The sequence below is a fragment of the Tenrec ecaudatus genome, chromosome 14, assembly GCF_050624435.1.
Source record: "Tenrec ecaudatus isolate mTenEca1 chromosome 14, mTenEca1.hap1, whole genome shotgun sequence".
NCBI classification, from domain to species: domain Eukaryota; kingdom Metazoa; phylum Chordata; class Mammalia; order Afrosoricida; family Tenrecidae; genus Tenrec; species Tenrec ecaudatus.
In genome coordinates this window covers 11,409,050-11,436,200 of record NC_134543.1, presented here as the reverse complement: position 1 = coordinate 11,436,200, position 27,151 = coordinate 11,409,050, and the positions used below count along the sequence as shown (strand labels likewise).

Here is a 27,151-nt window from a genome sequence, read left to right as displayed (position 1 = left end):
AACACGCTGGATGTGGAGCCCCAGGTCTGGGCCCTGCAGCTCTGACCACTCTGTATCAGGTGGACCCCACCTGGGGGGCCTCTGAAGACGGTGACAACTGCTGTTAAGCGCTCACTGCTCAGTTCCCCACGGGCGGAAGAACCAGTCAGGGGACTAGTCCTCTTTCCCGTGGGGTCGCGCCAACGTTGTGCAGGACCTTGGCTTCCTCCTAACAGTGCCGTCCACTATCCAAGGGGTTTGGGGCATCTTCCTGCCTTGCACCATGCTCACAAAGGTAGTTAGGCTGGGCCCCCTCGGTAAAGCCCAAATCCCAGAGCCAGAGGCCACAGGTCTTGGCTCCAACACAGAACCAAGCCATTTGGAGGACCCTTTCAGACCCCAAGCCCAGGGCCTTGTGCCTTTGAGTTGATGCCTCCGCAGAGCAGCCCTGTCCCAAGAGCAAACTCATGTCACCGCATCCACTCCTACTGGTAGCTTCCTCGTAGGACAGAGTAGAACTGGTCCTGTGGACTTCTGAAACTGACAGCTCATCTTTCTCCGGCGAGCGGTGGGTGGTTTCGAACTGCTGGCCTTGCAGTGAGCAGCAGCCCAGTGCATGACCACTAGGCTCCATTGGAGGCCCCTGCTGGCCCCTGTGAAAGACCAGAAACCAGACAGGATGAGTGCTGAAGGGCCACCTGCAGGTACTCAGGCCAAGTGCTCCTGCGACTCGGCTTCCTGGGCTGGCCCAGGCCTCTCACCATGTCTTCTCTCAGGTAGGTGGCTGTAGAACTCCAAGGGGCCACCAAGGCTGACTCTGGGCAGCTAAGAGGCAGGTCAGTGGAGCCGGGGGAGGGAGGAGGAGTCTGCAGACACTGAGACCTGGGGCTTGGAGGGAAGCCGCAGGAGGACAAGACGGTAGCTGCTGCCTTTAAGCCTTTGAGGCAGAAAGTTCGAGAAGGAATTGCCGAGCTGGGTGGAGTTTGGGCCTTGCCTCGTGTGAAAAATTGAATTGTGTTCCCCCAAAGTGAAGTTAAGATTCTCAAGCCCTGCACACCGAGTGCGACCTTGCTTGGGGGAACATGGTTTTTCTTCGCAGATGCTGTTAATTACATTCACTGACTAGACCTGGTAGTGGGTTCTGACTCTAATCTCCTCTGAGTGGCATTTATAAAAGAGGAAGACAAATAGGGTCCCAGTCGCGAGATGAGAGGCTGTCCACACACTGAGGAACGCCCCAAACAGCTGGACCGGCTGCGACTCTAGAAGCCGAAAAGATGGGGAAGCGTGTGTGAGAGAAAGTGAGAAATGGAGAGAGAGAGAGAGAGAATTTGCAAGAGCGGTTGAGAGAGCCAGAGTAAGAGGAGAGAGAGGACTGACCTAGCCCTGCATTTGTACTTCTTGTTCCCAGAACTGTGAGGGAGAACACTAGTGTTCATGTTTGTCACGGTGGCCCTGGACACGGAGACTGCCGGTCAGAGCAGTGGCATGGCCCTGAAGGGTCAGCCATGGTCAAACGAGCCCACTGCTCTGGCAAGACCAGGGAAGGGTTTCAGACCCGGCAGACATGTACGGATCCTGTCACTTGATCGCTTTGGGTGACTAGTTCTGCAAAACGCAGTGTGGAGGATGGGCAGGGAGCTCGCCATCAGGCTTATGCAGGAGGGCAAAGGCGGGAAGGCCCCAAGCTACCTGCATGCCCACCACTGCGGTCTGGCCACATCAGCTCGGGTGGGACCGGCCCAGGAGCACACAGCATCTGGCAGCCAGGCCGGGGACTCCCACAGCACCCCTTCCCCTCCGCCTCCCTGCAGCCCCGCGGAAGACCCTCCCTGGAGCCCCTGTCGCCCAGTGTGGCAAGGCCTGACACCAAACCAGGAAGGTGAAGAGGGAGAGGACATAGTCCAACAGGCCCACAAAGGAAAGCATCTGCTGATGGACATGCCGGGCAAATCCGTGCCCCAGGGTTTATTCGAACGGCGTATTTTACTGATGTGGATTTATGTAGCGTTGTAGAGACTGTGCTAGGTAGTTGACATCTGTCATCTCAGGGAATCAATTAGATGGTGGCTGGGTGCCATTGAGTTGGTTCTAACTCATAACGACAGAACGAAACACCGTCCTGTCCTGCAGCATCCTCACCATGGTGCTTATGTCTGAGCCTGTGCTTGGAGTCCGCTGTCCACCCATCTCTCAGAGGGCCTTCCTCTTTTTCACTGCCCGTCTGCTTTAGCAAGCAGGATGTCCTTCTCCAGGGACTGGTCTCTCCTGACAACACGTCCAAAGTATGTGAGACAAAGTCCCACAATGCTGGCATCTCAGGAGCAGACTGGCTGCACTTCTTCCAAGACAGATTGCTCTTTTGGCCGTCCGTGTACGCTCAACTCTTCTCCAGCACCATCATTCACCTGTTCACCTTGACCTTGGACCAGTCCTTTCTTCTCCCCACCCTCTCCCCAGCAGCCCCCCGAGTCCCCTTCCCCTTTGGGAAATGGTTTCTGTCCTCAGGACTTATGGGTCCCCATGACCGGTGCTCTGGCAGAGCTGAACCAATGCAGAACGACGACCTTACCAGGGCTCCCTACTCCGCCCAGTGTGTCCTAAATCTTACCATTGCAGCAGGCAGTTAGTATGCACCTCTCCATACGCTTTAAATCCCTGTTTCTGTTTGCAGCACATCACAGCTCTGCTAATGCACTGGGGTGAGGGGCTATGGTACTGGCCAGCTCAGATCTCTCTCTCGACGCGTGGTCCTCACCAGGGTGTGTCCTCTTGGTTGTTAGTTGCCATCACATCGGCTCAGACCTATGCCTAACAGGACCATGCATTGACCAGTTCGGCGTCATCCGCATGGTCGGTGGCATGTTGAAGTCCATCGCTGTGGTTCTCCTGTTAATACATTTCCAGGAGCGTCCCCTCCTGGCCATGGACTCTCCTCCACCTCCCCAAGCCTGCTGCCCCCATCTACAGCGTGCTCTGTGCTGATGATGTGTCCAGAGCTAGCGTCTCACCAACTCCCTTCCTGCGGGCATTCTGATTGTGTTTCTTGGAAGACTGTTCGTACTTGGGGCATCTGCTCACTGGCGACAGAACCCCTCATGGGCTGAGGACCACAGGCACATTTCCTAGGGGAGAAAGTAGTGTCGTTAAACTGAATGTAAGCACGATGGGGCAGCTCCCTTGTACAGCAAGCTCGGTTGTCATGTTGACTAGGAAAGACTTCCTCCGGATTGAACTCTGACCTAGGGCCGGCTCTGTGGTCGCCTCTAGGAAGTGCCCACATCGGAGGGAGAAAGAGGACAGCGATTGTGAGGCGGGCACGGGACCGGGCAGTGTTGGGTTCTGGGCTGCGCAGGGTCACAGGGAGTCGGAACCGATTCCGTGGTTCCGCAGCAGCAAGACCAGCCACGTGCACAGAGAACTGACTAGAGACGGGAGGCCGCAGACCAGGACGTGGGGGTGGGGGCTGTGGACTTGCTCATGGTCTTGGCTGCTGGCCTGGCTCACGGTCACAGGACAACAGAGATGTTGTCTGGGGGATTGAGATGATCTCCAGGCCGTTGCTAACGTTTGCTCCTGGGCCTGCGGGTCTTGGCCCCCTCGCGCTGCTGCTGCTGCGGGCAGTGTGCTTGGCCCGAAAGAAACCCCTGACTACTTGTGGGGGAGCCCTGATTTGTTGCTCTCTCACTTCTCCCTTTGGGGAGGCGACTTCCTCCAAGCGTGAGTGTGGCCCCTCCAGCCTCCTTTTCTGCGTGATGTGAACCAGCTCCCTTGAATTCATGGGAAGCAGCAGGCTAGTCAGAGCACGGGACCTCGGCTACTACAGGGGTCATGTCGGCCACAGTGCCAGCCTGGGCCCCTGCGTGCTCCAGGGCAGAGTCTGCAGACAGGGGTGCAGTCGGGGGGGCGGCTCCCAGACCCCTGGGTCAGAACATCCCAATGTGGACTCGCTTCCCCCAAGAACTGCCCTAAGGCCGCTGGCTGCTAGGGACAGAGGCTCGGCCGCTCCACAGCCCACGGTGCAGATCCAGCCTCTGCGCCCTCAGTTCTTCCTTGTTTTCTTTGTGGCTGGAAAAACAACAGCTACCGTTTCCAATAAGTAATTCTAAACTCGATCTCTCGTCTCAGGGAAGGGTCCCTGGTGGCGCAGTGGTTAAAGTGCTGGGCTGCGAAGGTAGCCCAAAGGCCGGCACTTCTAATCCACCAGCTGCTCCGTGGGAACAAGAGTCGGTGGTCAGCTTCTGTGGCGCTGGGCAGTCTTGGGAGCCCCACGAGTCAGGCCGCCTCTGTCCTCCAGATCGGGATATGTTGGCGCCACTCAAGGGCACTGCATGTGAATCTCAGGAAATCAGCAAAATAGAAAAGAAAAATAGTCACCCGTCCAGATGTTCGCAGCTCCGTTCCGTGCGCTAGGAAAGCACAGAGAAAGGCAGGTGGCTAATCGGAGGGATGTTTGCTATGAAAATGGTCACATGTCCCCTAACGACTCTTACCAGTCTGTCAACTGGACGATCTGCCCCAAAGACCTCCTCAGTGTGTGACAGAGCAAAAATGGCACTCTGAATACTAAGGTGCCTCTGACCCAAGAGACGGTATTTTCAAGCACCTCATATTGCTAACAGGAACCCGGGTGGTGTAGTGGGTTGCACACTGGTCTGCTAGCCATAGGTCAGCAGTTCGAAACCACCAGCAGCCACTTGGGAGAAAGATGAGGCTTCTAGTCCTGTGAAGAGTTACAGGAGGCTCCCAGGAGCAGTTCTACCCTGTCCTGAGGGCTTGTGAGCAGTCAGCCTCGACTCCATGGCGGTGAGTGTGAGTTGGGTTTGGAGACTATTCAACATTCTCCTCCAGAATCGTCATTATTATGCAAAAATGTGCCGATTTGCACATTTCATGGTGTCTAAGTTATAGTTCAAAAATGCTTGTTGAATATCCTCTTTGGGGCTCCAGTGCGGCCTGTGTGGCCCACAGCCACCTCTGGGTTGGAACCAGCTCCATCCATCACCACGTGCTCACCCATTCAGAGTGACTCATTCTCCCCTTGTGTGACAGCTGGTTGTTTCTGCTTGTGTCTCACCTGCTGTATCATAAGCACCTTAAGGTCAAGGTATTTCTTTTTTAACTCTGTGTTCCGTCCCCCAGAGGGCCACTGGCCACGCCGATCCTAAAGAAGTATGCCCGGTGGGCGGGTGGCAGCATGGACTAACTGTGGGATCCTCTCCTCTCAGCCCTATTCCAGATGCTGGCAAAGGAGGGGGTGAGGAAGAAGCGGAGGAAGATGGCATGGGGCTCTGCCAACCGGCTGCCCAGAAGAACTGCCTTCCCCACCGGGGCCTCAGCGTCCTGGAGAAGCTCGTGCGAACGTGCCCAGTGTGGCTGCAGCTGGGGCTGGGCCGAGCAGAGGCGGCCCAGATCCTGAAACGGGAGGCAGCCGGGGTGAGTCGGGTGGCCCAGCTCAGTGGGGGATTGGGGAGGGCGATGCACACCTGCACGGGTGTCCCACTTAGGCAGCTGTGAAGGCTTCCCTTTTTGACCAGGTGTTTCTCCTGAACTCAAGGTGCCTGGGCTGGAAGGTGTGGTTTCTTTGCTGGGGAGCAGGTGTTCCCGGCCAAAGAACAGAGGAATTCACAGCTGGGGGGACCCCTCCAGGCATTTGGACTAGTGTCCTGGCTCTCAGCAAGACATCCAGACAAAGCACATGCATGAAGACATGGGCTTTCTCACTCTCACACACAGACACACACACATACCCCGCTCCTGAGCCCTGTCAGGATGAATGATGGGGGCCCTTGGCTTTTGGCTCACCCACCCAGGCCTCCATGGGTCTAGATGGCCCTGACCCCCGGGTCCCCGGCCTCCACCGACAAGGCAGGCCCTGCAGCTGTAGTTTCGGAGGAGCCGGCCATTCTGTTCCTGCCGTGACGGTCATGATGGGCACCCCCCCCAGCAAGTGGGAAATAGCCCTAAAATAAGACAAGAGGAAAATCCATCTGCTCAGGAATGTCTGCGCGTCGGGAAGGGGGGAAGACAAAACTATACAGAACGTCTCTCTCTCTCTCTCTCTCTCTCTCTCTCTCTCTCTCTCTCTCTCTCTCACACACACACACACACACACACACACACACACACACACACAGTCTACCCATAAGACAGGTCACGGTCATCTCTTAGATTCTAGAAAAAAATGCAATTGTACATGTCGGTCATATCAGCAATTTTCCCATGCCATGTTGGCTGCTGTCACGTCAACCTGAGCATGGTGACCGCGTGCACCAAGGATGCTGCCCAGTCCCAAACCTTCCCCAGACTCGGCTATGGCTCCATAGAGTTGTCACTGGCAACTCTTCAGAAGCAGGCTGGCCAGGCCTTTCCTCCTGGTGCTTCTTAGTTTAGAACCTCAGCTGGGCCCTCGGCTTCAAAGTAAGGCCAAGGGTCATTGGCTCGGGATAGAGCTGAGTCTCCTGCATAAAGACCCAAACCAATCTCACTGCATTGGGTCAATTCTGACTCATCAAGGGGAGAACTGTTCCCAAGGGTTCCCAAAATTGACTCTTTCCATGAGTGGAAAGCCTCATATTTCTCCCATGGAGCAGCTACTGGTTTCAAACTGCTGGCCGTTTGGTTAGCAGCCCAACTTGTAACCAGTACGCCACCAGGTCTCCTGCCTCCTCCATAGCAGGTGAGAATTCTGTTCATAGAAGCAGAGCCTGGAACACCCCGAAGGTGCCCTTGGTAGGATAAAGGTTCTCTGTGGGAGCCTCTCAAACTTGGGACACTGCCCTCAACCTTCCTTCCCCTTCTGGCACACCTGAGTGATGCCCGAGTGGGAGAGGCTGTGAGGCAGGGACAGGACACTCCTCTCTGGGGAAAGGGGTACCTGGCACTTGGCAGCTGTACCCCAGAGGCTGGGAAATTTCCAAAAGATGTTCATCACCAGTAAGGCAAGATGAACCCAGATGAGGCCACACATGCACAGTCTCTCTCTCTCTCTCTCTCTCTCTCTCTCTCTCTCTCTCTCTCTCTCTCTCTCTCTCTCTCTCTCTCTCTGCCATCGAGTCCATGCTGACTCAGAGCAACCCTAGAGGACAGGGTACAACTGTTGAAGGGACTAGAAAGCCCTGCCTTCCTCCGGTGGGGTGGCTGGGGGTTTCAAACTACCAACCTTGTAAATCACAGCTTACTAGCTGAGGCTAAACCCAACCTTTTAACACGACAGACTCTGTGGAAAGAACTGGCACTCCCTTCCCCATGACTAAGGAGCTCTCATGGCGTAGCGATTACACATTGGGGTGCTAAGCTAGAGGTCAGCAGTTTGAAACCACCAGCCGCTCCTCGGGAGAAATAGGAGGCTTTCCAGTCCCAGAAAGAGTCACAGTCTAGGAAACCCACAGGGGCAGTTCTACCCTATCCGCTACGGTCACTATGAGTCAGCATTGACTCAAAGTCAGTGAGTTTGGTTTGTGGTTCCCATGACTTCATGGGAGGCCGAGGCCCCAGGGACAGCTGTGGGTGTGACTGCCCAGAGGTCCCTCCCTGGGTGGGCGGGGGAATGGTGGCCAGAGCAGAGTAGGAGGTCGTTGAACAATGAAGCCAGCTAAGACATGTAACGGACTCGGGACATTTCCTGATGTAGAGAGCCAAGTTAATGTGAACTATTCTTATGGATGCTGGGGGGTATGGGGGAGCGTGAGGTAATTTCTGAGCTGGTTTTAGGTAGGCTCCCCAGGGTATCTGACTTCCCAGACACAGGCTATGCCTATCAGGGTCGGCAGGGAGATTGTGGAAATGCTCACTCCCTGGTCCTGGGGGCACTGTCTGGTCAGTGCTGGGCTGTGGTTCAAGCCCTCCAGCCTATGAGACTGTCTGTGTCCGGGAGCCTTGGTGACGCAGTGGCTACATGTGGGGCTGCTCACTGCAAGATCAGCAGCACCTGCCGCTCTTGGAAGAAGGACGAGGCTTTCCCTTCCCAAGAACAGTCACCGCCTGGGAGACCCACGGGGTAGTTCTACCTGGTCCTACGGGTTGCTGTGGGTCAGCAGAGACTCAAAGGCCATGAGTTTTTTCAAGTCCGCTCCTTTAAATATGTCCAGTCCTGAGAACTCCCTGTCTAGTCGCTACCCAGCAGAATAGACTCGGAGGCATGGGTTCCCATTTTTTAAATTTTTTAATCCCTGGAGCCAGTGTTGCGGGAGTAGCGCACGGGGCACAGGGCACCCAGCCCCGGCTGGCTCTGTGTCTACCAAGATCCTTAGCAAACACTGCTTTCGCTGAGCGACCTCATCAGACCAAGGAGGCTCAGTGGTAGACTTCTAACCTTCTGTGTGGGGAGCCCGGGGCTGGCTCGCCGGCCAGTGCAGCTCACGCACAGCCAGCCACCGTCTGTCAGGAGAGGCATGGTACTATGGTACGGACCCACCCCTCGACCGCCAGTGTGTCAGACTGGGGTGGCCTTTGTGCTGCTGTGGTGCTGGAAGTTATGTCACTGGTCATCCACGTTGGACAGGTTTCACGGGGGCTTCCAGACTAAGAACAGACTGGGAAGAAGCAAGAGGCTGCCCTCTTTGTGAGGGAGCAGCCACTGAAAACCTGACCAATAGCAGTGATCATTTGGACTTGTTGTCAGAAGAAACCGGTCCTTGGAAAAGGACATCAGGCTCGGTAAAGTAGAGGGGCATTGAAAAAGAGTCAGGCCCTCAGTGAGATGGGTCTATACCATGGCTGGAACAGCGGGCTCAAACATAACAGTTGTGAGGATGACTTAGGGTCGCCAGCAGTCCCAACGGGCTCATCGGCACCTAACAACCTCAGCCTGACGCTGACTGATTTCAGTCAACCTTCCAGACCAGTGGTTCTCAACCTGTGGGTCGAGACCCCTTAGGGGGTCAAACGACCCTTTCACAGGGGTCGCCTAAGACCATCGGAAAACACATATTTCCAGTGGTCTTAGGAACTGAGACAAGGCTCCTCTATCCGTCTCCAGGCGGGTCTGCCCACATGCAGATACGCCCACCTATGAGTACCCAGTGTGAAGGCTGTTACCCATGCTACACCATGCTTCAAGACAAAATGTCATTCATTTGTCATTAGAAATAAATATTTCATAATATATAATGACATATTTTTGTGATGAATCACTATGCTTTCATGATGTTCAATTTGTAACAATGAAAATACATCCTGCCTATCAGATATTTATACGACGATTCCTACCAATAGCAAAATGACAGTGATAAAGTAGCAACGAAAATAATTTTATGAAAAAAATAAGAATAATTTTATGGTGGGGGGCGTCACCACCACATGAGGAACTAACTGAGGAATGTTGAGAACCACTGCCCCGCCCTTCCCTTCCAGATGTTCCTGGTCCGCAAGGACAGCGGCTCCAAGCACCTGGTGCTCTGCGTCCACTTTCCTTCCCCGGGCGAAGGCTCGCCGGAGGTGCTGGAGTACACCATCAGAGAAGAAAGGTCCAGTAAGTGCCTCCCCGCCCCGCCCCCTGGCACTTCAGCAGCTTATGCCACGCCCTCTGGCCACGCCCCTGGCCACGCCTCCAACCACAGGCGCGGGTTTCAAATTCAAGGAAGCGGGAAGGTCGCTGTTCACCGCAGTTAACTGGCCAGGTCTAGCCTGAGATCTTTTATTGCTCAAAAGCCATTTCCCTCTCTGTTCCCCATCTCCCGCTGGTTGGCTCCTCCTCTTCCTGGACTCTTCTTCTCAAGAATGCTGGGCAGGAGGCACGGGAAAACGAGGGAACGAACTGGACATCCCTTACAGAAGGGTCACAGGGAGGAGATGAGTCAGTCAAGGTGCAGTGTTGCAATGATGAAACATACAACTTTCCTCTAGTTCCTAAATGCTTCCTTCTCCACCACTATCATGATCCCAATTCTACCTTACAAATCTGGCTAGACCAGAGGATGTACACTGGTACAGATAGGAACTGGAAGCACAGGGAATCCAGGACAGATGATTCCTTCAGGACCAGTGGTATGAATGGTGATACTGGGAGGGTCGAGGGAAGGTGGGGTGGAAAGGGGGAACCAATTACAAGGATCTACATGTGACCTCCTCCCTGGGGGACGGACAACAGAAAAGTAGGTGAAGGGAGACGTCGGACAGTGTAAAATATGACAAAATAATAATAATTTCTAAATTATCAAGGATTCATGAGGGAGGGGGAAACAGGAAGGAAGGGGGGAAAATTAGCTGATTCCAAGGGCTCAAGTAGAAATGTTTTGAGAATGATGATGGCAACAAATGTACAAATGTGCTTGACACGATGGATGGATATATGAATTTAAATAAAATGATTTTAAAAAGAAAAAAATGAAAAGCAAAGAAGGTGGAGCTGGACCTCTGGGTCCCAGTGTCAGCTAGGTGCCACGATCTCAGGACGTGACTCACTTCTCTGAGCCTGTTTCCTCAGCTGTAAAACGGGCCGGGTCCTCACGCCCCCTTGCCTGTATCACAGCCCCGTTCCTGTGTGCACAGGGCTGCCCCAGCATACTGGGCTCTGGTGGGTGGGAAGGTGTTGGGGTCCCCTGCTCAAGAGTGGGTTTGTGTTGCCAAGCAAGGTCGTTGGAGGGGAGCACCCCCTAGGCCACTGGGTGCGGTCATCTGGACCAGCTCGGGACCGTGTGTGCACATGTCCGTATCAAAATCTGCCTAATGAAATGCAGGACAGAATTGCAAACTGGCATGGAATCCAGCCGGTCTGGAGTCATGGAGGCTGATGAATGGACGAACCATTCAAACCATTGCCCTGAGATCATCTTGAATCGTTCGACCCAGAAATAGCACCAGACGTCTTCCTGAAACCAAACAAGAGCTTAGCTGGCTGAGAATGCCTGCCTTGAGCCTGGTGCTTCTTAAGAATGTCCAGCTGCCTGATGACCTGAGAGAGGGAGGGAGAGGAACTGACCGCACGAGATCCAACAGGCAATAGCAATGGAGAACGGCTAGATGGTGGTCCTCGAGGACCACCAGTGCATGGGAACGGGAGAGGCATAATTCAGGTGGCAAAGGTAGTCCACCGTAAAGGGCGTAGCCCACATCACTGAATTGTCCAGGGAGGCGCGGTAGGTTGGGTCCATTCGGCTGTATTTGTTCTCGACAACAATAAAATATAAAATTATTAGACAAGAAAGCCTATTGGGAAAGTCTGTAGACTATTGTAGGTCTTGCTCTGATGGGCCCGCGGGACTGCAGGGAAGTTTCTACTCTTGGTTAGCAGCAAAGTCTCACCAGTTCAAGGCGTGGTTGGTAGGTGCTGAGTCAGTGCCGATTCACAGTGACACCTTGTACGGACAGCAAAACGAAACACTGCCAGTCGGGGCCGTCCTCACAGTCAAAGCTGTGCTTGAGTCCATTGTGTCAGCCCATCTCATGGAGGAGACCTCCTCTTTTTATTTGTCTCTTCTTTCCATCTACTCGTTCGCCATGGCTGTGGCCAATTGGATCACCTGCAGTCAGTTCCCCTCCCTCTCTCGTGTGATCTGTCAGTTGGATGTTCTTAAGAAAGCGCAATGCTCAAACATGAGCCCTGTGATAGTCTGGGTTGACAAGAGAAACAAATTCATAGACACTCCTATGTGTATAAGAAAGAGCTTTATGGGAAACCCATCACTATGATCTACATATAACTCCCTCGCAAGGGGACAGACAACAGAAAAGTGGGTGAAGGGAGACATCAGTCAGTGTAAGACATGAAATAATAATAATAACTTATAAATTATCAAGGCTTCATGAGGGAGGGAGAGAGGGAGGGAGGGAGGGAGGGAGGGTGAGGGAGAGGAAAAATGAGCTGATACCAAGGTCTCAAGTAGAAAGAAAATGTTTCGAAATGATGAGGGCAACAAATGTACAAATGTGCTTGACACATTGGGCGGATGTATGGATTGTGATAAGAGCTGTACAAACCCTAATAAAGATGATTTAAAATAAATAAAGACCTTTATATACAAAAGCAATTGAATATTGAGAAAACATCCCAACCCAGGCCAGATCAAGTCCATAAATCTGATATTAGTCCATATGCCCATTATCAATCTATAAATTCTTCTTCAGACTCATGCAACACATACAATGATATCAGATGCAGGCCAGTGGGTGGAAAGTCTTGTGGATCCAGTGGTGGTGGAAGCATCTCAGCACTGGCGTGGGTCTCCATGTGGCTGCTCCAGCTCCAGGGCTCTTGCTGCCATGTGTAGCTCCATCAGGCTTGTCATCAGTAATGTCTCACAGGGAGTGAGTGTATCTGGCCTCCAGTGAGCTATTTATTTCCGTGGTGCCTCCAAATGAGGTCATCAAGCTATGACCTGATTGGCAGGCTAGACTCTACCCCTTCACTCTGAATGGTCTCAAATTGACAACAGATTATGGAACCCTCACAATCTCCTTCTCCAGAGATCAGGCCTCAGAGATCGGGCCTCCCTTGATAATGGCCCCCAAATACAAGAGACCAGTCTCACCACCCTTGCTTCTCAGGAGCATTCCAGCTGTACTTCCTCTGAGACAGACTTGTTCATCCTTCCGATGGCTCCTGGAAGATGCAATGTTCTTCTCTAGTCTGTCTGCCATGGGTGACTTGCTGGCATTTGGGATGCTGGAGGCATTGCTTCCAGTGTCAGCCACATGGAAGCCACCACATGTCTGTCAGTATGACAAACTGACAGACAAGAGGTGCCATGAAAGAAGGTGCTATGAAGTGTGTGACATGTTTCTTCCTAACAAACAGCTGTGCCAGGTCCCAGGTCGAAGGGACGGGGAGAAAGGCTGGGTTCCCAACCTTGAGGGTGGAGGGCGGAGACAGGCTGGGGCAGGAGACACCATAATGGCAGTAGTTACTGTGCCATGTGACAGGTGTGTCACAGGAAACGGGCCAGTGTGGTGTCAGAGGGGATGTTCAGGCTGGGTCATGAAGGGTGCGTATTCGTCAGATGAAAGGCTCCTTGTCTGGCCCCAGATGTGGGTGAGAAAGTAAAGAAACAGGTTCCCTTTTCCACTGAGACCCAGCCTCGTGCTGAACGTTGTCATTATGAGGTGCTGGGGCATCGGTGCTGATTCACATCGGCCCTCGGTGCAGTCGAAGGAAACATTGCCCGGCCCTGCAGCATCCTCACAAGGGTTGTTACACGGGAGCCCATTGGCAAAATGGGCAAAGACCAGGCCACCGATTCTCCTAGTCAGTGGAGTGGGCACCGTGCTGGAGGCACGGGCCTGCGGGTGGAGATGGAACAGGGCACAAGCCAGCCTTTCATCCCAGGGGAGGGAGGCGACAGTGGAAAGTGAAAACAGAGGGAGCCTCATGGAGGGAGATATGCTGTGGGGCAGATGGAGGTGGGGCATGTTAGCTAGCTGTTGCCAACAACAACAAGCATGAAGATGTAATGGCTTCAACCCAGAAGCAGCTTCTTCCACCCTGACTTGCAAGTTTCCTGGTTAGCCGGGAGCCTCATTCCAGGGCCTGGCTGCCAGAGGCCTGCCCCTTCAGCAGCCAGCCTCAGCTTCTTAGGAAGCCATAGGCAGGAAAGGGGAACAGGCTTGTGGGTGGTGGGACAGGCCTGGAAGGAGGTGCGTCTCCTGTGTTATGTGTCCCATTGGTTAAAATGGGTCACATGATCATATCTAACTGCAAGGGCATCTGGGAAATGTAGTCCAGTCGTGTGCCTCTGGACTCTGGAGAAGTAGAGGGTGTGGATTTTAGTATCCCTGTCACCAGATACTTTCAATATTCTTCACCAGGATCATAATTCAAACGCATAGATTTTTCTTCAGTCTTCCTGATTCCAGGTCCAACTTACACATGCATACAAGGCGATTCTAAAGACCGTGGCTTGGGTCAGGCACACCTTGGTCCTCAAAGGAACATCCTTGCTTTTCGATTCTTTAAGGAGGTCTGTGCATCAGATTGACCCAATGCGATGTGTCCTTTGGTCTCTTGACTGCTGCTCCCATGAGTACTGATTGTGGATCCAAGCAAGACGAAATCCTCGACAATTCTGATCTTTTCTCCATGTATCATGATGTTGCCCTTTATCGTGACAGTACCATGGACTCTCAAAAGGAAGGACAGTCGGAATGCCTCTTAGAGGCAAGCATGTGAGACTTCACCTCACATACTTTGGACATGGCATCAGCAGAAACGCGTCGCTGGAGAGCGGCACTGTGGTTGGTGGAGCAGAGGGGATGCGGGAAAGAGGAAGGCCCGGGACAAGCTGGATAGGCACAGTGGCTGCAACCACAGGCTCGACACGAGAGTCACGGGAAGGGTTTCTTTCTGTTGTGGAGTCATTATGGGTCACAGCTGACTCGGCAGCACCCCACAACAACGATTCACAGGATAACGGGACGGGGGGGGGGTGTCTGAGGGAAGGGTTGTTAATTTGTATGACAAACTTCAATGACCCTTTTGTCCTCCTGTCAGCAGATGGCTTGAAAGAACAGCCATGCACTTTCTCACAGGTCAGGAGGTTAGAAATCTGCATTCGGGGCCAGTTCTCAGACAAGGCTCGCCTCTCGCTGCGTCGTGGAGGAAGCTCCTGGTCTCCCAGGGTCCCTCAGTTCCCTGCTGCCCTTCATGTTGCACGTGGCCTCCCTCCCCCCTTGTCTAGACTTTCTTCTGCATATCTTCTGCTCCGCCATTGACAGCTCAGAAGTGATTTGGGTTAGGACCCACCCTACACTGATAGTCACCTCATTAGCTTTAACAAAAGAAAGCCTATGATTACCTGCATAGATATAGGGGTTAGCGTTCCAACATGTGTTGAGGGGTGGGGGGGCACAGTTAAATCTGTAAAACATGTAGAGCTCAGGGTGGGGGTGGGGGGAGAGAAGTGGAGGGATCTCAAGCCAAAGAGAGTTGAGGATCATTGTCACTTCAGACCAAGTATATCTAGCACCCTCTGAAACTTTCAGGAGTGGTGGTGGTTGGGGTCAGCTACTGGTTCTCCACAAACCTGGCTGGGTCTTTGCTCACCTGAGTAAGGTGGCCTCAGAAGGTACCGTGGGAGCTGCACAGACAGCTCCCGAGAGAGAGAGCAATGGCTGTTAGCCTAGCTGCTGTGGACTTGTGAGGCCAGCAGGTGTCATCCTGTCTGTCACGGACAGGAGTCCTGTGTGGACTCTGCTGCCCAGAAACTAACTGACCACTCAAACGTCAAATTCAACTCTGCGGGCAGGTGCTGACAGTGGTGTGAAGCGATATGCTAGCGTAGTTCATGTCAAAACCTGCTCTGGGAGGCTGAGCGTGAGCTGTTCAAGGGAGACCAGGGAGCCTTCTGGTAGGAAACTGGACCCTGGGGTGTGTGGACATTGTGGTTTCCTCCTTCCGGTGAACACCTGGTTCCTCTTCGCTCCAAGTCAATCACTGCTCTATCTTCCCAAACCCATCTGTTCTTCAGCCGGCTTTGGACCTGGGTCAGGAAGCATTCACCAGGTCTACCCCTGGGAACCAGGACCTCGTACCTGGTCTCGCACTGGTCATTTCCAAATAGGAACCCACAGAGGCAAAACCAGAAACACGGAGATGAAGACAGCCTACGTCTATGAAGTCTCTCTTCCTCCCAGGCCCAAGTGACAGAATCTCACATTCCATTTTCAACCTTGAAAGAAGCCAAAACCCAACTTGACCCAAAAGGCCTTAGTCCGAACCCCTTCTTGAGGAGGACGGGTCCAGCTGCTGCGTGTGCCTGGTCGCCATCAGAAGATGTGTGGCCTGTGTTTCTTCTGCCTGTCCATGACGTCACTGCTCCCCAAGCCCCCAGGCCCTGAGGCCTGCCTCCAGGCTAAACACGGCCTTCGAGAAAGCAGTCATGTTTCGTAGCTATGTGGACTCACCAAAAAATCCTGCACCCATCTTTTCCCTCTGCCTGTTGGGTGCCTTCCTCCATCGCATGATGATCATGGTGATCACCATGGCCAACCACGGACAAGGGAAGCCCACTCCTGTTCTCATGGGGATGGGATCAGGCCGGGTCATGGGGATGGATGGACACCATGCTCTGATCGTGAGAACTGGCGTTCACTTCACTGTGCAGGGGAATCCAAGCCCTGCCTGTTACACTACTTGTGTGGCCTTGGGTGAGGGACTTACTTGATTTCTTGGGCCTCACTTTCCTTGTCTGAAAGTTGGGCGTCATAATGGTGCCTCTCTGACAGGCTGTTAGGAGGAGCCATGTGTTTAAGGTGCTTAGGTCTGTCTGTCCGTCCCTGGAGCCCAGCTCAGTGCTGGGTGGTGATGGTGGTGGTTGATCCTCCTGTAGCATCACCAGAAGGAGGAGGGAGATCAGTCAAGGCCGAGGTGCTGAAGCTAGGTGAGTGCCAGCTGAGCATGGGAGGAGGCAGCCCATGAACCTCCCTGGACTGGAGAGTCCCATGTCTTCTCATGGCTGTGCCAGCAGCATCAGGGGTGGCCTGAGGAGGAAGTGAAGTGGGCAAGGGAAAGGCCCAGTGCCTGGGACCTTTGCTTGGGGTTCCCCACAGCTGAGACAAGAGGCAATGAGGGGATGCCCCTAACAGAGGTGGTCAGCCTCCTCGTGGCCTCTCTGTGCTTGCTTTGAAGAAGACTCACTCGGACCACTTCTGGGGGCCTGGGCATTCCCTTTGTTTCTTTCTTTTTTGCAATCATTTTACTGGAGGGGGGGAGGCTCTTACAACTCTCAACAGTCCATCATTCAATGCTATTCAGCACACTTGTACCTCTGCTGCCATCAACATTTCCGAAACATTTTCTTTCTGCTTGAGCCCCGGGTATCCGCTCCACGTTTTTCCCTTCCCTCCTCCACCCTCCCACCCTTGTGAATCCTCAATCAGTTGTGTATTATTGCCGTTATTTCATGTCTTACACCGTCCATTGTCCCTCTTCACGTGTCTGGTATTCGCTCCCCCTGGGGGGTGGGCTATAGGATCAGAGCCTACGTTGTGAGATTCCGGTTGGCAGAAGGCTCAGGATGACGGCGGGAGCCCAAGGTACAGTTATAGGAACTACGTAGGGAATAAGCCTCTGGGATCTCCGTCGATCCATAATAGCGGGATGGGAGGAACGTGGTCACCAAACAGAGTGCATTGGAGAGACGCCTATGAAAGACCAAAATGATGCTCCTGACTTGAACCGTTAAAACCTTGTCGGTTGAAAGGTTGGCTGTGTCGCCCACTCCCTGTGCTTCTTGTTAAGAGGTTTCGTGGAAAGCCCTCAATCTACTAGTTTCGGCTAGTTCTTCTGTGGTCGTGTGAGCTGTCATCGACTGGGTCCTGACTCATGGTGACCCCAGGTACGCCAGAACAACCCTGCCTGCTCCTGCACCATCCGGAAACCTGTTCTCCAATACCGACGGGTTTCAGGATCAAGGCAAGTTCGAAAGTAAGACCTGGTGGTCTGTTTTCCAAAATCAGTCCGTGAACACCCCGTGAGTCACAACAGGTGGGTCTGGGTTTGATCTCAGGATGGTGTAGGGCTGGCAGCAGTTCCTTCTGCTGGGCACGGGGTCACCGTGAGTCTGGGATCAACCTGACGGCAGCGGCAGCCACCGTGGACCTGAAGGCTTTGAGATGCCAGCTCACCACGCATGTGGGCACCTCAGAGGCCCTCAGAGCCCCGATGGGATGGGGTAAGGCTGGACGTGGGCAGAGAACTAGCAGGAGAGCAGAAGGCAAGGGGTATAGGGGACATGGGATCAGGATGTGCGGGGACCAGGCCAGCCTCTGGACTACATCCTCATACTTAGGTGTTTGAAATTAGTCACCTGGCCAGGGGACACCAGCTAGTTTTTCATTCATCTGGGCCCTTGACCCTTAACGACCCTATAGGACAGGGTCGAACTGCCACCTGTGGGTTTCCGAAACTGTAACTCTTGTAGAAAAACGTCATCGTTCCCCCTCGGGGTGACTGGTGTTTTCAAACTGCTGACCTTGCAGTTAGTGATCAGCCCACAGCTTCCCCACTACGCCCGCCCCCCGCCCCCGGGGCTCCTCCTCCCTGGTGTGTGCCGGCAGACAGACACATCTATCCTGGGAGCAGCAGCCCGCCTCAGGGCAGATGCCGTGAGAACTGCCACTATCACCACTGCGCTCTGGAGACCGTTAAACCCCGAGGGAGAGGTTTCTGAATTGGCCTGGGCAGCAGGGACCTCATCCATGTCGGGGGTAGGAATGTTTGAGTTCCACAGGCTCCTGTGTCTGACCCTTTCCCCGTCGGGCTCGTCGTCAGAGACTGAGAAGGAGCCTGTGTCTGAATCCACACCTCTTAAATCCTGCAGAAGGTGAGGTCACAGTCCAGCTGGTCTGAGCAGGCAACCTCTTAGTGTTTTTTTGTTTTGTTTTATTTTGCTTTTTTTCTAGGAGTGTATCCATCTTTTTCTGCTTCCAATCCTGGTTTCCTTGGCCGTCTTATTCATTTATTTTTAATTTCTAATAGTCAGTGTTCCTATCAGCCGATTTTTGTTTATTTATTTACTTCCCCTTTCTCTTTCCTCCCCTACCCCCCATCAAAGTCTGTGTCTTTGGGTCTGACAGCCTTTTCTCTGGGCTCGTTCGTGTCCGACGCAGTCTCACACACGGTTTGTCTTCATGCGATGGGCTAACCTGACGCAGATCCATCCAGCCCGTGAGCCTTCGGCAGATTCATTCTTCTTCTTCAGCGAGTACACACTTATCCGTCGTCCCTCCTGGGGTTTTCACGGGGACTCTTTCGTCCTTCTCGAAGCAAACCTCTGTTGAGAGCCGGAGCTTGGGAAGGTCACCAGCTCTGGTGTTCACCGGTCTCTCTGTGCGCCACCGGGACAGTGACTTAGTCCCTCAGTGCTCTCCTCACCTCCCCTGGGAAGTGAGAAGAATAGAACCAGGATGTTGTTGCCGGCGCCCTGGTGGTGTTGAGTTGGGCAGCTGTGTTTTTCCGGGCAGAGTAGAGAAATAAATCCAGGGCACTCAGGTGTGGGTAAGAGAGAGTTTTATATAAAGGGTAATTGTACATTAAGAAAGCATCCCAACCCCATCTAAGCCCATAAAAGTCCAATATTCGCTCATATGTCCAATATCAATCAATAAAGTCCTCTTCAGACTCACGAAATACATACAGTGGTGCCGAGTGCAGATGCTCACAGGGCAGTGGGTGGAAAGTCTTTGGATCCAGTGGCCTTGGAAGCATCTCAGCGCTGGCAGGGGTCTCCACGTGGCTTCTCCAGATCCAGGGTTCTGGCTGCATCAGGGTAGGTCCATGTGGCTTCTCCGCAGGGATGCCTCGCAGGGAGTCAGCCTTGTGTCATGTCAGTAGAGCGTCTCTAAGGGAGTGAAGTAGTGAGAGAGAGTCTCTCCCACCTCCAAGGAGGAAGTACCAAATTTTTCCAGAATCCTCCGGGGAAGGCCATGCCCATAGAGGCCTCATGGCTATGACCTAATTGACAGGCTAGACTCCACCCCTTCACTCTTAATCCTCTCAAGCCCCAACTGACACCAGATGATGTCACCACCACCGCGCTGTGTGTCAGCGCAGATGGTTGTGAGAGTGCACATGTTGCTATGATGCTGGAAGCTACGTCGCCGGTATTCCAAACGTCAGCAGGGTCGCCACGAGGGACAGAACACAGCCGAGCTTCCAGCTTCCTCGGCAGCTCGACTTTCAAAACTGAGCAGGCAGGAATCCCGTGCATCCTGAGGGAATGTCGTCTGGTACTGGGCCAGGCACCGAGCAGGGAGCTGATGGGGGCATGGCGCCCACAGGCACATCCATGCAGGCTCTCCACTGTCCTTCATGTGCCAAACACCCAGTGTCTGCAGACAGTGACATGAGCTCAGCCGGGGAAGACCCTGGGGGGTGAGGGATAAGCACTACACAACCAGGCAGAGGAGAGAAGGGTGGGGACTCAAGGGACCAGCCCAAAGGCCCAGAACTGGGTGCCTGGTGACCCTCCCGTGGGAGAGGACCTCACCCCCACCCGTGGGGCAAGCTTGCTCGCTCGCTCGCTCGCTCTCTCTGTCTGAAAACTGATACTGGTGGCACTGTCTCATCCTGAGGGAATGGGCCACCAGAGAGGCGGGTTTGGGCAGGGGCTGGAGAAAAGCCCAGAGCTCGGGGTCTTAAAAAAGAGAAGTGGGGGAGGGTCTGGGAATGGGTGAGGTGCAGGGGTGACCAGTGAGCACAGGTCCAGTGGTGAGGTGAGGCGAGAGTGTACCCCGACTATTGCTTTGCAGGTGTGCAACTTCAAAACATACCCCTAGAGGAAATCCACTCCATCCGGCTGTCAGGGACCCCTCCACGGGCAGCCCTGCCTTTAGGATAGCTAACTACAGGAAGGAGCCAGGGCCCAGGGCCCCTGCCACTGGGAGGCACAGGCGGTCGGTCAGTTGTCTGAGCTCAGTGCGTGATGTGGACAGCGAAAGCCTCTGGGGGCTCCCTCGTCGCCCTCGGGCTGTTTCTGCCACCTAGCCAAAAAGCAGATTTATACTAGAATGTGAAAGACTAATACCACCACCAAGTCATCCTTCCTGCCAAGTCATCCTTGCTGCTCAAGAGTCCCAAAGGTTAAAGAAAACAACTTAGCACAGGGCACTCTCAAAAATACCTCATAGGAATGGGCGGGGGCCGGGACACAGTTAGCAAGAAAACACACTGTGTGCATGCTGATGGCTTCCGACCACTGGGTTAAGAGCCAGGGCACTGATGGGATGGCGGCGGGCTGAGCCCGTGTGGAGTGGGAGTCCGTCTGTCCTGGTGGCCGAGACGGCTGTGAGGTGGGCCTCCTCACAGCAATGGCCCCCCGCCCTGTGCCAGTTCCCCCCTGTTATGTTTGAGCCCATTGTGGCCGCCAGCACATCCCGCCCATCCGGTGGAGGGTCCCCTTTTGTCCTGACCAGCCTGAAATAGCAGGTGTTCAAGCACCTGCTCTCCGTGAGCAGAGCAACTTCCTGACCCATAATCCTCTCCTCTTGACCACCTGGCCCAAGGCTCCTGTCCTGGCCGGTGGTGCTTCCTGACGTGTGTTTTTGTTTTGTCGTCTTTGTATTCTGTGGTTTGGTTTCACTACTAATTACCAACATTAAAAAAAAAAAAAAGGAATCATCCCAGACAGAAACTCCATGCCCCTGACGTCGTGCCATGTCTCTCTCTCCTCAGCCCTGCTGGGGACCCTCATCTGCTGTCTGTCCCAGCATTTGCCTGCCACACGCTGGCTGGCCATCTGTGTCGGACTCTTCACCCGGCATGATGTTCCCGCGGGATTGCGACCGTGTTGTAGTCTGCGTCTGAATGCCATTTCCCTTTAAGGCCGAGTAAAAGTCCATCGGAGCTATAACACCAGGTTGTGTTTCTCCATTCACCTGTGGGTCGTTGCCACGCTTGGGCTAATGTGGATAAGCCAGCATGAGCATTAGCATGCTCTTGACTTTGCTTGGAAGAACATTTACACACACACACACACACACACACACACACACACACACACACACGGACTTCCAAAAAATTTTTGGAAAGTGGAACTAAAAGAGAATGGATTTTTCCATGAATTTTTTTGAAGCCAACGTGTGTGTAATTATATATATTGAAATGTCAATTTTATGTGAATATGTGTATATGAAGGGGGCTTCAAAATGCGAGAAGCAATGAAATTGAAAAATAATGGAATTGTCCACACATGTCTGAAGACCGCCCCTCCTAAATCATTATATAAAAGTCACAGCTCATTTATATAGTTATGTGCAACATTAAGTGAAATATTAGAAACCATCTATGTGCAGGTACAATAAAATACTGTATGTCAAATGTTTGGACACCCGAGGGGACTTCAACAAGTTCTTGGGAAAATTCCATTATGCGTAAATTCCAGTTTTGTCCCTTTTGAAGCCCCCTCATATTTAATATGCACATGAGAATGTAAGCCCCCCTAACATGTCCTGCAGAACTCACTCAGGCTGGGCATGGACAGTGGACAGTTTGGGGACAGTGAGGCCATGATGGGTCTTGGGATCCAGGTGAGTCAGGTGGGGAGGGCATTCCTGGCATGGGCCCCTGGGCAGGCCCAGGAAGGGACGACTAGGTCATTCTCTTTAAAGGGTTTTAGGGGTTGCGGCGTGGCAGAAACCAGCCCAGACATGCTAGTGCACAGGCCTTGACGGCCTCCAGCCCCAGGAGGAGGCTGGGCCGGGTCAGCAGTCCAGGGAGAGCTCCTGAGGGCTCCGCTTTTGCCCCCAAATCCCCCAAAGCCCCTCAGAGATCCCTCCTCAGAGAATGCCGGGGCCCATCAACACCAGGAAGAGAGGGGCAGTGTTGGGGCCTCTCTGGGCCTCCGGGGAGCGGGTACCGCTGGCCTTGCCAGGCCTGAGACAGACAGAAATGCCTTGAAAGGGTAGAGTCTTGCAGAGAGAAAGTGCCACGGCCTATCCCAGTACCCGGCTCCCCAAGCCTCACTTTGTAGGGAAAATTCACGTTGGTCAGTGCCTTGGCAGCCGGCTGGCCTCTTCAAAACCGAGTTATTAGGCAACCCCACCAACTTCTCCTTTTTGCAACCAAGTGTTTAAGAAAGCAGTGTGAGAAGAGATCTCCTGGAAAGTTCTGTACAGATAGACCGGGGTCACCCATGGCCCTTTGTGCACATCTCCTCCGTCTGCTGCGGGTCAGAGAACACCGGGTACCGCCTTCAGCCGCATCCCGGGCCTCCTTCGTCGGTTCCGTCGTTCTTGTGCTGTTCCGGTCTTGGTTTTCACAGTGGAAACTTTTAGGGAACTTGTCCCGGCGGGATTTCCCCTGCTGGAATGTTCCTTGACTGGGCAGTCATTGTTCCCAGCCCAGGGCGGCCCCTGGGACGGACAGGCACACCTCGAACCATTGTGGGCTCCCTTTAGATCCCACGAGACAGCGAGCGGCACATTAAACAAAACCACTTCTTTGTCCGTGTCCCAGCATGCACAGAGGTTACATGGAGACGATCCTGCTGCCCGTTGCGTGCCCACAACTTTACGAAAACGTTTGACCAGCACGTGACGCAGAGGCACGCTGTGAGCTCATGCTGCTGAGAAACCGGCGCCGGCCCGCTTGCTGGGTACATTGTTGGTGGAGCCCAGTCAAGTGAGGTGCAATAGAATGGGGTGTGCCTGTAGGAGGCAGGCCCACCGGGGTGCCCAGCTCGTCTTATTCTCACTCTGTCTCTGGCCACCAGTTACTGGCGCTTGCTGGGTACCACCAGGCACTGGCGTGGCCTTCATCTGCATCAAGATCCGCCATGCCCCTTGGCTCCACCCCAGCCCTAGGACCTCCATGTTGCCAACAGGGACATGGCGCCCAGGGTGGGACTGGGGTTGAACCCAGATTCAAGGCTCTTTCACCTGCGACAGGTGGCTTTTTGTCTTCACACCCCTTTCCCTCCAGGAGACTCCCTAAGTCAGGCGGGCGAGGGGGTGGACGACACCAGGGAGGGAAGGAGGCTGGTAATAACCCAGTCGTTGATAACTGACCTCGCCTTGTGGCTTGTCTTTTGTTCTCTGAGCAGGGTGGGAGGGGATATGTTTAGCATAAAGAATCTTGGAATTACCCTCAGAGTCTGAGTCCTTGCTTCCATTATAGCAAAGAAAGTGCCGGATGCTCTTTCCGAAGAACTGGAGATTTGGGCACTATGTGAGCAGAAGGGACTAGATGTCTTCAACAAGGGCACCATGACGAGGTGGGGCGTCCCTGGATCACGGGTCCTGCTTGTTGTGGCTAGGTGCCGTCAGTCTGACACATGGCTACAATAGAGGGAGGCCCTGCCCCGTCCTGCACTATCCTCTCAAACGGTCCTTCGTTTAAGCCCATTTTGGAAGCCCTTGTGCCAGTCCATCTGGTTGAGGTCCTCCTCTCTTTCACTGACCAAGCAGAATGCTCTTCTCCAGGGCCTGGTCCCGCTTGGCGGCATGATCAGTGTCCGAGAGCGAAGTCTCACCATCTCGTTTCTCTTGTTGTGAGGTGCCGGCTAGTCATTTCCGACTCGTAGCGCCCTATGTCCAGCGGAACAAACACCGCCCGGTCCTGCACCACCCTCACAGGCTGCAGCCCCTTGGCACGCCCCCGGTGTGGATCCGTCTCGTCCAGGCCTTTCCTCTTTGACGCTGCCCCTCCGCTTTACCGAACGCGATGTCCTTCTCCAGGGACTGGTCCCTCCTACCACCTTGCCAACACACGAGACGAGATCGCCCGTCCTTGCCTCTAAGGGGCGCCCTGGCTGTACTTCTTTCAGTAGCCGCGGAACCTTCCAGAGCCTCCAACGCCACCGTTGCATCGATCCTTCTCCCGCCTGTCTTCTTTATTCGCAGTCCACGTTCCCGTGCACAGGAGGGGGCTGAGGCGATCGTGAGCGGGTCGGGCACACCTGAGTCCTCAGAGGAACATCCTTGCTTTTGAAGATTTGTCAAAAGTCTTGTGCACACGGGATCCAGGAATGGGCATGGCGATACCGGAAGGGCCGGGGGATGGGCTTGAGCTGCCACCCCTTAGGTTAATACAACCAAAGAAAGCCAAACTCGCCACCGCTGAGTCCAGGTCAACTCACAGTAGCCCTGCAGGGCAGGGTAGAACTGGCCCCTGTGAGTCTCTGAGACGGTAACTGTTTACAGCAGTAGAAAGCCAAGTCTTTCTCCCACGGAGCAGCTAGTGGTTTCGAACTGCTGGCTAGCAAACATTTTTTCTCACCACCCAGAGACTTCTAACTGTTTCTTCTAGAGCGGGGCTCAAAGTGGCCATGCTCTGGAGAGGGACAAACTTCCTTTGTGGCATGCTGAAGTTGAATCTGGGATGGGAGGCCTTCTGGGGAGCCTTTCTGCAGCTCTGGAGGCTCTTCTGGCGAGAAGGGGGCATCCTTGGGTGACCCCTCTCCCCGTCCTCTGCTCGTACGGAGAGTGGAGTGTGCTTCCTCGTGGATACAGGTGCCCAGAGGGGTCGAGGCAGAAAAGCTGTTCCAGACACGGCTCTTTGTCCCATGTGGCTGGTTCAAACGCCCTGGTGGCCTGGGCTGCCCTCAGCAGCCCCACTTCCCCCAGCACCCCCTTCTCCTTCCAGAAAACCTCTCTGGCTGCACACTCATCTCCCTGGCACGTGGCACCTCGAGAATCTGCCCACCCCCTCCCCCTCCACCACCATCAGATTCTATAAATACCCCCCCCCCCATGAAAGCCTGTCGGCATGGTGACAGTTTGTGTTGCGTTCCTGTCTCAGACTCTGAGATCTCCATCGTCACCGTTGCTAAATTGGGAAGCCGTCCAGGAACTGGAGGAGGAGGGGGCTCCTGCTCTACATTACCATGCAGACGGCTTGGCAGGAGTGGCAGCGGGGGCTCTGAGCACCAGCTTGCTCCAGGTCCCCGGAGACCGGACAGTAGAGTGATGTGGGGTGATGGCACCTCGAAGGGATGTGTCAAGGACAAAAGTGCGTCTGCCCTAAGCCACAGTGTCTGCAGTCCCCTCACACGCCCCGGAGAGCCGGACACCGGAGAAGGGGGACAAGGAAAGTGAATGACCTGGAAAGGGCTGTGGTCTGTCTGGAGAGTGCAGACGCGTGTCTGGGACGCAGCACAGCTGGAAGGTCCCATCGTGGCGAGGATGGCAGCCGGAGCCCACCAAACAGGGAAACGCATTAGCCCTCCACTCCAGAAAGACCCCGGCGAGAAAGCCCTGGGGGGGCACGTTGCACTCTGCTAGGGGTCAAAGGTGATTCAACGGCTCCTCACACCATTCTGCAGGTTGGCTTCTTACGTGTCAGTGAGAACATGCGGGGTGTGCCCTGTGACACCAACATTCCACTCAGTGTGCGCGAGATGATTAATCCCTTGCACACGGGCACCACATCTCACTTGCCTGCGTCTGTGGGTGGGCCCTGTGGTTGTGTCCACCTGTGGGCTGCTGCAGGCGGGGCTGGGATGACCACTGTGGCCCCGAGTCTGTTCACCTCGCTGCTCTCCAGTCTACCCACCTGCAGAATCCTGTTAGGAACCAGGAGACCCGCATTGGTACCAAGACCGGCGCCGGGACGGTGGGAGAAGGGAGTTGGACAGCGGCAGTTCAGAATCTTAATCTCGCTTCCGGAGGCCTCCGAGCCAAACACTGAGAGCACACGAGTGGATGTCCTCTTTGGCTTTGGCGATGAGCTTGTCTGGACCTCAGTTTCCCTGCCTGGACCAGAGTGATCTTCAGAATCCTGGATCTCAGCAGTCTCTGTCGCAGGGTGACTTGGGGGCGTTTGGGAGTCAGCCCTGTTTGGAGCCCTGGCCAGGGCTGCCTGGTGCCCCCTTTCTTTCCCTCTTGACCTCCAGCCAAGTGTTACGGGGCCGTAGTTGGTGAGGAGACTGGGGCAGTGGAGGAAGAACACGGTCTGAGAAGCAGCAGGGCCAGGCATGAGGCTGTTACAAATAGAGCTAGACAGACAAACACCCAGTGGGTCGTCCTGTCTTGTCCCCCGCTCAGGCCAGGGATCAGAGATCAGACATCAGAGATCAGACCAGGGATGAAAGTTATGTTCTCAGTCTCAGTCATGTCATGGAGGAAACTGTTCCCAGCATATTCTCAAATCAGCCAATTGTGTCCCCTGTCCCTAACTACCCCACCCCCCCAACCCCCAAGTCCTCCAGAGCCCTGGCCCCACCCCCACAGCCGTCTGCTGGGCCCTCAGGGAAAGCTAGGCCCAGAGAGTGAAGGGTCTTGCACTCTGTGGTTGCTGAGCCCCGGCCCTGTCTGCTCAGAGCTGTCCAGGCTCAGGTCTTTCTTGAGCAGGAGCAGTCTGCCCCTCCGTGTCGTGTCCGTAGGTGGTTGGAGCAGAGCTCAGAGAGAAGCACCCTGGCCTGTGTGGTCTCATGTGCGTGCCCCTGCCGCCAGCTCTGCCTTCTGCCAGCCCCCACGTTACTTGGAGCTCAGGAGCAGGCTCCTCACCTTCCATAGGTGACCCACGGGAGTAGTTGTCCTCTGAACCGGCTGGGTGGCTGTGGGCGGAGGAAGAGCTGGGTGCCAGCCTGCAGCCTCCAGCTGGCAAGAGAGAAATGAGAACTGGCCTGGCTTGGGGGCGGCCCTTCTCGGACCCCACCGAACTAGCCTTCTCTGAAGCCTCCTTTCACCCAGAGGAGCTGGGCCGAGTTGACTGACTCGGGGCGCTCCACAGAGCTTCCGGGACGTGGTTTCCCAGAAGGAGATCACCATGCCTTTCCTCCAAGACACCTCTGGGTGGCCT

At 54.4% G+C, this 27,151-nt stretch overlaps 1 protein-coding gene across 1 annotated transcript in view; it reads left to right on the top strand.

Moving 5' to 3' along the window:
- RIN3 (Ras and Rab interactor 3) overlaps window positions 1-27,151 on the top strand; it is a 102,917-nt gene that overhangs the window by 33,919 nt on the left and 41,847 nt on the right. Inside the window, exons 2-3 of the mRNA XM_075530972.1 lie at window positions 5,208-5,415; window positions 9,334-9,451. Coding sequence (XP_075387087.1) covers window positions 5,208-5,415; window positions 9,334-9,451 — 326 coding nt within the window. The remainder of the gene's footprint in view (window positions 1-5,207; window positions 5,416-9,333; window positions 9,452-27,151) is intronic.